At 46.9% G+C, this 10,520-nt stretch overlaps 1 protein-coding gene across 1 annotated transcript; it reads right to left on the bottom strand.

Annotated features, from left to right (window-relative positions):
• Positions 1 to 7,844: 7,844 nt before the first annotated feature.
• On the bottom strand, positions 7,845 to 9,745 carry CCR75_008966 (uncharacterized protein). Its single transcript, XM_067967013.1, has 5 exons — positions 8,925 to 9,745; positions 8,712 to 8,867; positions 8,498 to 8,650; positions 8,226 to 8,420; positions 7,845 to 8,163 (listed from the first exon to the last, which is right to left on the bottom strand). The coding sequence occupies exons 1-5, from the start codon at positions 9,624 to 9,626 to the stop codon at positions 7,900 to 7,902; spliced, it is 1,470 nt and encodes a 489-aa protein (XP_067822323.1). The 5' UTR covers positions 9,627 to 9,745; the 3' UTR covers positions 7,845 to 7,899.
• Positions 9,746 to 10,520: the final 775 nt, after the last annotated feature.

The raw sequence follows: 10,520 nt of genomic DNA on the forward strand, positions 1-10,520 counted from the left end.
GGGGTCAGCTCGGAGCCGTGATCGACTCTGGTAGTGCAGTAAGATGTACCATCTTGCTGAATCTGTCTACGAAACAAGGATTACATTGTGTTTGGAATCGTCTTCGAGAAATCCGAAGACGAAGTCCATAGATACGGCTGCCGACACTCTGCCGGAAGTGGTAGAGATTGGAGAGGCGCACGGGATGAAGGGCTTTGCTTCACCCGTTGACATACCTTGCAAGCACGAATGTACTTGCGCACGAACTGATACTGACGGGGCCAGTAAAAGTCGTGACTTACTGTGAGATGTGTTTCCTCACGTCCACCATGATTATTCATTTTTGGTGCATCGTGACACTCATACACAATGCGCAAGCACAAATCATTGTTAGCTGGGACGACGACAAGTGGAGTGTCACCGGCAACGGCTGTGTAATACAATAAGCCGTTGCGTGTTGTGTATCGATCGGATGACGGTTGATATAAAGCCGGTCAATCTTTTAAAGGATTTATCGAATGGATTCATCAAATGATCCATTAAACGCAGAAGGTTCTTATCTTCTGCATGGGCTTTCTTTATGCCATCAATCAAGGTTGACGAAACACTTGTAGTGAGTGTTGCAACAGTGGGATTATTTTCACTGTTGGAATGCACAGCCAACTCGAAATCGGGTCGGCGTGATAACGCACCAGCGACGACATTAAGTCGTCCTGGTTTATATTCCACGGTGAAATTAAACCCCTTGAAGAAGGTTAGCCACCTCGCCATTCTTTCCGAGAGGTGTGGGCTCTTTACGGCCGTGCGGAATGACGCGTGATCCGTATAAATGATAAACGGTCTATCTCCGAGGAGATAGACCCTAAATTTAGCCAATGCATATTTCATGGCAAGGAGTTCCTTGTCATGCACTGGGTAATTGTGTTCAGCTGGTTGCAGCTGACGCGATTGGTAACAAACGAAGCGCTCTTAGTCGCATGTATCGTATTGCATTAACGCACAGCCGATAGCAAAATCGCTGGCGTCCCAGACCACATGAAATGCTCTGTCATGGACGGAACCGCCAGAATTGGCGATTGCATCATGCTTTGCTTTTTTACTCTTAAAAAAGTGCTGACAATCAGCGTTCCATGACCACTTTACATTTTTGTCCAACAAAGAAGAAAGATTTACTTTCATTTCCGTACAATTGCGGTAACCTTTTTTCAGATATTCTGCTAATCCAAGGAGCTTTTTAAGTCCTTTGACATCGACTGGAACTGGCCAGTCGGTGATTGCCTTGATCTTTTTGGGATCAGGGCGCACGCCGTGTTTACCGACGATGCACCCGAGAAGTGGTATTTCGCTTGCAGCGAATATAAACTTCTTGAAATTTGCGTACAACTTTACTTTCGCATAAGTGTAAGAACCTGCCGAACGTGAGTTTAATGAACTTCTACGTTCGTATTTCCGTCGGTGGACCGGCTATGGACCAATACATCAACAAAATAACTCGTGCGAAATCTCGCACCGGTCTCAACAGATTCGTTATGCATCTGTTGAATGTTGCAGGGGCGTTACTAAGCCCCTGTTGCGTTACTAGCCATTCCCAGAGCATCCCAATGGGAGTGCTCACTGCTGTGTACGGGATGTCCCGTTCACGCATAAGAATCTAATAAATTTATCCTTCAGTTCCATAATCAAAAAGATGGTAATCTTAGACATTCCATCTACGATTATGTCTTTTCTAGGTATCGGCGTCTGAGCCGGTACCGTTGCAGCGTTCAGTTTAATATGCATGCACAATCCGCCATCTCCTGTTGTTAACGCACACAGAAGGTCTGAGAGCTATGTGGGGGGGTTGACTTCCTCACAGAGTCCACAGCTAAGCGACCGGCAATTTGTCGATCGCTCATACTTGTTCAACGAGGCAACAGCCACTGCTTCATGACGCAGTATTTCGAACCTGAAATCAGGTCGAAATCGTGTCGAGTGCCGTTATTCTTAGGCAACTCGCACAATAAGGTATCAGATATGCTCCTTTAATTCCAATCAAATCCTATGAATTTGCCTTAAGAGACTCCCAGAATTGGAACGTAAAACGTTCCATCCAAGTTTTATCATTGAGGATACTTTCGTCCATCGATGAGCTGCTGCGAAACCGCTGCCGACAAGAATCGGCCACGTTCTTGTCATCTGTGATAAGTGCTTATATCTACTTGACTTTGCCACCACGCAGATCACGCAAGAACCGTTTCGGTTCTAGCGTTGGCAATTGAGTTAACTCCGAAGTTAACTTCGGAGGCGCTAACAGATCAAGTGTATAAGCGCCTACACTTGATCCGTTATTTACTAGGACATTTAATGTCTCCGTTTCCTCTTTGAAACTTAATTCCAAAGGTACCTGGGAACCTTGAACCACATGTTTCTGGAGGACTTATTCCCACAAAGTCTTGGAGATTTATTCTTTCAAGTTTTGGGGGATTTTTCTCCCTAACTGGCTCTAGCTGTGGTTGCACAACTAAATCGAGATCCTCTACGATCGACTCTCCAGTCAGTTTAGGACTTTTGCACTGCCTCTTAGGCAGGCGTTTCAAATTTTCTTGGATGGTGCTTTTTAAGCACACATCCTTGCTTCGTACCACCCAACTTATTCGAGTGGTCGAACTTCGACGCTGCCTGTGTTTGTGCACAGGCGCCAATACTTAACTCCACAGTGAGATGGGCTCTCAAACTGAGGGTTTGTGCAGTTGTGCAAACGACGGAATCACAACCACAAGTAAGGTCATCGCACTCACTCGTAGGACATCCGCACATCCAAGTCGGTCATCAGATGACCATCTGATGAACGTAAGACAGGCATCGTCACCGCTTGATGCTGCCATTTTATGCATGGATCGTACTTTCTGAGCCATGTTAATCCAAGGATGACATTAAATTTGTCGATCAAATCTAGTACGACGAAATCATCATCGTACTGTTTACCCTTTAACGTGTACTGGATACAACTACACGTTTCCTTACTGTTATAGATGCGCCTGTTGCTAGGCGCACTCTTATCCTCGTTAGAGGGATACTGCGCTCAACAAACTCCACCTTGCATCTTCTAGCGATTAGCGCCGAATTAAATTGTTCGACGCCCCACAATCGAGTTGGGACTTAGTTGTACAATGTGACAGCTGATGTCATAATAGGCCATCGCTGTAGCCAAAGCGAATTAGCTTAGCTTTCAGGTGCGACGGAAGCGTTACCTTTCGTCCACCGAAGTGATCCAACAGCAGGCGACAGTGGTCGTCCTGACCGTAGCTTTCTTTGATTTCAGAGGCGAATGAGCTCGTAACGTGGTATGCCCTCATGGCTGCCGACGTCGCCGGCTGAAATTGTGCTTTCGCACTAGACACACTTTCCTGGTGTCTAACCTCGGAGTCTGGTCTGCGCGATAAAGCGTCAGCCAAGACGTTCGATTCACCCGGCTTATATTCAACTTTGAAATTAAATTAAGAGAAGAATGTAAGCCATCGTACCATTCGAGGCGAGAGGTGCGGTAAGTTTATCGCGGTCCGCAGTGATGTGTGATCCGTATAAACCACAAATAGCTCGGTGCCCAATAGGTGCACACGAAACTTGACAAGAGCATACTTTATTGAGAGTAGCTCTTTGTCATGCACAGGGTAATTCCGTTCCGCGGCTTTTAATAGCCGGGACTAATAAGAGATCACACGGTCAACGCCGCCGTCATCCTTCTGCATGAGCGCGCTGCTGATTGCAAAATTACTTGCATCACAGACGACGCTTTACGGCTTATTCGCGTCTGGCGATGCCAAGACCGGTGCCTCTACAAGTGATTGCTTCACTGATGTGAAAGCATCATCTAGTCCTTTTAACCAAACCCATATGCAAGTAATTAGCGAGCCCTAGGGATTGGCGCAAATCCTTTAAATGCCGTGTGATTGGCCATTCCTTTACTGATTTAACCTTGTCTGGGTCTGCTCGTACACCAACCATGTGTACCTACGATGCAACCCAGTACAGGTATCTCAGGGACCCCTATGACGCACTTTTGCAAGTTTAGGTACAATTGGGTATCCTTCAAAGTCTGAAAAACAGCGTCTAAATGACACTTGTGCGACTCTATTGTGCTTAGCCCGTCCTCGGCCCCACTATGCAGAATCTTCGTCAAAGTAATGAGGCGCGTAGACACGGTGCTGACGCATCACGTGATCCACCACTCGGTTGAATGTCGCCGGTACGTTTTTCTAACCTTGGGGCATCACAAGCCACTCCCAAATTATACTGCTTTGGGGTGCTTACTGCCGTTTTGACTACATCGGACTCTGTCATGAGTACCTGATAGTAGCCATCGTTCAATCCAACGCGGAAAAGATAGTTGACTTTCCCATAGAGTTCAGCAAGACATCTTTCCGCGGGATTGGCGTTTGAGCCGGTATGGTCGCCGTGTTCAGCTTATTGTAAGCATGAACCACGCGCCATCCACCTGTGGCTTTACGCACACAAAAGGTCGGGCTATAGTGAGGCGATGCACATTTCTCACCCTGCTCGCTTGTAGAAGAACTCATCGATATGATCGAATTTTTCTTTCGGCAACGGCCAATGCCTTGTCACACAGTACTTGGTGCCAAGTTCGGGGACTATTTCGTGCCCGATGCCCCTATCTGCTGGTAGGCGGCTCGGCACTTCTTCTGAAAACACATCGCGATGTTTCCATAGAGCCTCAAAGAACGGACTTTCTCTCAAGGCATCCCAGCCTTGAGCAGCGAACCGTTTCTTTTTGTCCGTTTCTAGGACGCGCTCGCCCATTATGGACGATGAGCAACAGTCCACCAAGTTCTCTTCTGGAACTGGTGTGGCTTGTTCGTGGATCTTTCCTTCCTTTAATTCGGCAAGTAACGGATCTCACGACATCTCCGGGAGATTTACAATCTTCTCGGCAGATGTAAAGACTTGCCGGAGCACCTCACTGAGGATGCCTCCGCAATTTCGTCTTTGACGGCCTCGAACACCTCGTTCAAAGTACCGTCCTCTTTAATAGGATTTAATCGTTTAGACGTGCCTTTGATCGTTCTAGTCTGTCGGGTACTCCTTTTTCGAGTCACCATTGACTGGGAAGCGGGTGTCGTTGCACTCCTGGCTAACGCACCCCTTCCAACCGCACCAGGCTCTTGGCACTGTGCCGGTTTATGCGACGCTTGACTTCTTGTCAGCTCGCCGTCTACTGTCACAGGCTTTTGGCTCTGTGCAGGACATTCGGACGCATGACTACTTGTCATTGTTTTTTTCACTACCTCAGTCTCCACGAGCTCGTCAACGCACCCTCAACTGTGTTCGACACGACATCAGTTGCATAGGCCTCTCGCAGGAGCACATCCTTTCCGGTGTCCTGCGCAGAGTTCGCAACTGTGCGTGTACGCCAGTCTATCCATGGTTGGTCCTTTGCCAACCATGGCATGCCTATGATGAGGTCATACGGACTCTCCATACCTAGCACTGTGAACTTCTCTTTTGAAGAGAAGTCACTAAAGCTGAAGGCGAGTTCCATTTGAACTCCCTCAGACTTAAGAGCGTGCCGTTCGCTACACGAACGGTCGCCTCTTCTCGCTTGCCATCCTGGCAAAGCGACTCAAACATCGCCGGTCTCTTTCTTAGAGACGCGAGTTTTACAAGAATTTGTGATGCACCCGAATCCACTAGCAGGGTCATCACCTGGTCATAGCCTCTTACTTGAGCGCTATAGACCAGCAGGGTTGAGGTCCGAAATTTCGAGACTTCAGGGACTATGCTACCCAATCATTCCACAACTCTGAACTTAGGGGTAACTTCAGAGTCCGCGTCAGTAGGGCAACCCGCCTCTACTACGCTCCTGTATTTCCCGACCCCTCAGTGGTCGATGCAGAACACATGCGTCTCGCACGCTGGTTCTTGCCATCGCCTTTTGGGAAGGGAGCCCTCTTGCTGGGCGTCTTCGCCCCAGCAGGGACCCTAACATAGCAGCGAGCCGTCATATGGCCGCGCTTGCCGTATTTATAACAGACAACGTCTGCATTGCCCAACTCCATAGGAGTGGCATCTGACCTCTCGGCCGACGGCTTATACCAAGCTGTCGCCGAGGCACTGTTGAAGGACTGCTCCTCAACTAAGGCAATTTGGACTGCCTTTTCCATCGTCGACGGCACTTTTCTGAAAAGGGCCTGTCGCGATGGGCCATGCCGTAGGCCGTTCATAAACATGGGCACTTAATGTGCTCCGGAATCGGACCTACGGTAAAGGACGCCGATAGCGAGCACATCTCTTGCACATACTCTTGCAGAGATCGCTTCGCCTGTCGCGCTCCAAAGAAGCGCGCCTGAAGCAACACTTTGTTGTTCGGCGGCTGGTACATGGCGCGAATCTTCCCTTAAAGATCGCCCATGTAGAGAACGCCTAAACGTCCGCCATAAGCGCCGAGTAAGCCCACTCTGAGGTCTTACCGCGCAGGTGCGACATGGCGTACGACACCATCAGGCTGTCGTCCTCGAATAGCTGGGCGACACTGCATTGCTCCACGGCTTAAAGCCAGTGGACAATCGTGTGCGCTGCAGTTCAATCAAACTTGGGCGGGTCCATCCGAATGGACCTCGGCTGATGCGGCCGGGCAGAGAGCATCTCGACAGTCCTGTTGAGAGCCTCGCTCCAAGCCTGCTCACGCCTCAGCTCATCTTGAGTCTGAGTGACGGACTCCGCCGCAGCATGGCTCTGAGCCTCGGACGCGGCTGTCCGCTGTCCGAGCACAAATGAATCAAACTGCTCCAACTGAGCAACAAGTTGCTCAGGAGATCTACCCAGGAGCCTGACCAGGGCTTGTTCACCAAGTCCCTGCGCCATATGCTCTGCCATCTCCCGATGATGTTCGGAGAGGTGGGGAAAATGAGCTTAATCGATATTTAGGCTCATCCTCACGTACACGCAGAGATGCGGGTCGTGAGAAGGATTTCAAGTGCTACCAAGTGTAGGCGGGCACGTCGTAATGCGGCCACGCTCTACTTAGACACACACCCTAGCACAGCGAGGAAGCGGTTAAACCTGCTTCTCTTGCGTGCAGTGAGGTTGTTGTGGTGGGCGCGCAAGCGACCCCACCCAACGCACTAAGTACTGTAGTTAAGTGTCGTCACGGGAGCGGTAATTTGGCTTCTCGTGCGCACTTACTAAGTAGAAAGTAGTTTTCAGTCTGATTTATATTTAATCGCATTAAATATAAATACCTATTTTACCAATTAAAATGTCATCTCTATAAATAACACTTAATATGTATTGTGAGCGTATCTTTCTAAATACCTCGCGAAACGAATGACGTTAGCCGTCATCACGGGTGACGGCTAACGTCATTCCTCCTAATGTGAATGCACCCATGTGCATCACATACACAAGGGTTGGTCACAAATGTGAACCACACCCGAGTGTTGGTCTACTTAATTTTTTTAAGTAATTTGCCATTTCCGTAGCACATTAAATCGACTTAACGGGGACTGGGTAACATTTGGGCAACTTTAGCCCGTTGTCGTCAACATTTCAACCCTGTACACTATAGTTTAGACGAGGTAAATTAGTAGTAGTCGTATTATAACTATTTAAAAATTAATACAGATACATTTATTACAAGGATAGTGGAAACATGATTAGTGGAGAAGATCATACAGTGGGCTCCATCGATACTTGCGCAATATCAATAGACGCTTTGATTTTCCCGCAGCAATTGCCCAATTGTAAATCTGGCTTCATTGCAAGCCGACAGTGCACCTAATGCAAGAAACTGCCTTTGTTTGCGTTTAGTTCGATTCCACGCATGCAAGTGCAGACAGGCGAATAAAGCACAAAACTTGCATCCACAAACATAAAAATCTAAATGAAAGCTTTGAATTTTACAGTTGCTCATCATAAGTCAAATATTTAAGCCGCCGCACGCTCCTGATCAAGCACCGCCTTGTACAGCATTTGATTAAAATCCTTAGGGTTGTCCATGAATACCTGGTGGCCCGACGAAGGGACTTGTAAGAATACAGCATACTGCGTTTTCTCCAAATGACGAACAACCGCCTCACCATATTCATGGTTCATCCAGTCCATGCGACCACCGTACATAAGGGTCAGTGGGACATGAAACTTGTTTGACGTAAGAATACTGTCCAATGCACGTCGTCTCGCGCTTGCCCCCTGTACAAAGGAAGACTTACATAAAAAAAAAATCTTAATCTAATTCAGCTGTTGTAATATACCGGGTGCAAATGTGTGTAAAATGCGATATCGCCCGATGCCTGAAGGGCCCAGTTGTGGTAGCAATAGCCTGTTATCAAGCCAAAGTCTAATTCTCCTGACTTGATAATATTCGAAATCGGTGACCACTTCACGCGTTGTCGCCAAGACCATCTAACGAGAACTGGACCAAGTGGGCCAGCATATCTAAAGGCACTCTAATAAAAACAATACTTTTAATACACATCAAAGCCTCCACGCGTTATAAAAATGTGAAGCAATATGAAGCGCGTACCATAGGGGTGATTAAGAAGAACGACGTGAGCTTCAATACGAAAGGAAGGGTTTCTTGCTGAAGGCTGCTGCTATTGATTCCTGCAGGAGAGACCAGTATAAGATGCTCAACACAACTCGAGTATTTTTCTGCATAGTAGGTACTGTACATGGCCTAATCATCATCGACATCAAATTATAGCGTCTGAATGGCTTTAATATACTAAGTATCGTACCCCCATTGAATGGCCACACAAAATGAAGCAATCGAGGTTCATCTCACGCCTCCAAAGTTCCAATGGTTCCACAAAAAAATCATCCATTTCTTCGTCAGTCTTTGGATGCCACTTTGGTCGATCGGATCGTCCGATGCCTTTCCACTCGACAGCATACTGCAACATTTAAAATATGACTTCAGATCTTTTCTGCAAAAATTTTTTTTAGCATACCACGTTAAAGGACTTTGCTAAAGTTTGTAGATTAGCGGTCCAAAAGGCATTTCCTGCAAGATATCCGTGCAGGAGTACCAAATTTTTCGGCGGATGCTGTTGAGCAACGCCACAATATGGCACGTGGATTGTACCAAGACCTGCAACTTTCAATAATGCAAATTCTGTCATAATAAATTTTTGATGTATCGTTTTTTCGATTTTCTCTAGCTCGGTCAAATTGGATGGCAACCACAAATGTAGATTACAGCATGACAGCCACGACGGGAACACACAGCAAAGTACTGCCAATGCGTCCACAATACTCTTCTCGGTGCTGCCATTTTCCACACTTGTGAGACGTACGCGTAGAATGGCGTAAATCACCAAAGAAACCGTTATCATACCATGAACGACGAGGCTATCGGATCGCGATAATTGCGTGAGGACAGCGAGGCCCAGCGTGACAACCAGTGGCCAGTCCAGCAGACGCAGGGGGATGTGCGGTAAACAGAAGTACAGAGTCCATGTTACGGCAAGCGATGCGGCGGCTACAGGCTTGGGTGGAAGAGTGAGTATAAGGCCAATGACTCCCCAAAGAGTCAGTAACAGCGCGAAAAGCGGAGCGAGTACCAACAACATCATGTAAAAAAGCGGCGAGCGGTGGAGTGTTAGCGGTTGGGGCAGCTTTGGCGATGATATCTCTTCTGGAATCGATGGCATTGTTAAAATTAAAGGTGCTGAGATCAAGCTCGTGTTGCATGTATTCGGGACTTTCAGCCTTTTCTTATGTCGCCAAGTTCGGTATGGTCGTCTCTCCTGAATATTCACGCAATTTGTAGTAGTGTCGCCACAACCGTAATCACACTGCGTGTATGAAAAGAGCACGCCAAAGCATTTTTACATTTTTTATTCTTTATTTTAAATTTCGTGGCTGACTACATAAAAAACGGTCTAGAATGCCGTGCTTAAGTTTCAGGAGGCAAGATCCGATACAACCATTGGTATCTATTGGCCATTTTTTCATATTATGACAAACTTCAACATTTAGAACTAGTGGAGTCGGCAAACTTGTGGTCATGTCTGTGGCCGTAGTAGTTTGTCCCTGGTCGTTGTAGTTTTGCCTGTGGCCGTAGTAGCTTTGTATGTGGCCGTAGTTTTAATGTATGTTGCCATAGCGCTGGTATATGACATGTGTAATGGGGCACACAGAACCGTTGTTGTGGTACATTTAATTTGTGAGTAAAATGCCCTTTTATCTAATTTAGAAATAGTTAGTTACTTAAATCCCATTTATTATGGGTAACAAATGTGGTCGCAGGTCCACTTCGCACTGCTTCAGTTGCGAGTGGTGCCTTACGATATTTCACGTATACTGGTACGTGCTGAGGAAGTCCTCTCTTCAAAACATTTGTTTTAAAGAGGGTTAAATGAAAACTCTATTGATATAATTAAGTTCTTCTTGTCTATCTACTTAATACTAACTTAATTATAAACTAATACAAAATATATACTAAAAGTCTTATCTGTCTTTCTCTTTGCACGAGTCCAGCGCTGACTGGGCCGCGGAGATAGTAGATATAATGGTATATTATCTACCAATGGATAAGCCTTTAG

The sequence above is a fragment of the Bremia lactucae genome, linkage group LG1 (assembly GCF_004359215.1).
Source record: "Bremia lactucae strain SF5 linkage group LG1, whole genome shotgun sequence".
Classification (NCBI taxonomy): domain Eukaryota; phylum Oomycota; class Peronosporomycetes; order Peronosporales; family Peronosporaceae; genus Bremia; species Bremia lactucae.

What these genes read in the sequence shown, in the direction of transcription:
- CCR75_008966 (XM_067967013.1), bottom strand. Translation starts at nt 9,626, where the DNA reads ATGCCATCGATTCCAGAAGAGATATCATCGCCAAAGCTGCCCCAACCG. An exon ending in TGTGTGGCCATTCAATGGGG is followed by an intron (nt 8,651 to 8,711) that starts GTACGATACTTA and finishes GATGATGATTAG; the next exon opens with GCCATGTACAGTACCTACTA. An exon ending in TCTTCTTAATCACCCCTATG is followed by an intron (nt 8,421 to 8,497) that starts GTACGCGCTTCA and finishes TGTTTTTATTAG; the next exon opens with AGTGCCTTTAGATATGCTGG.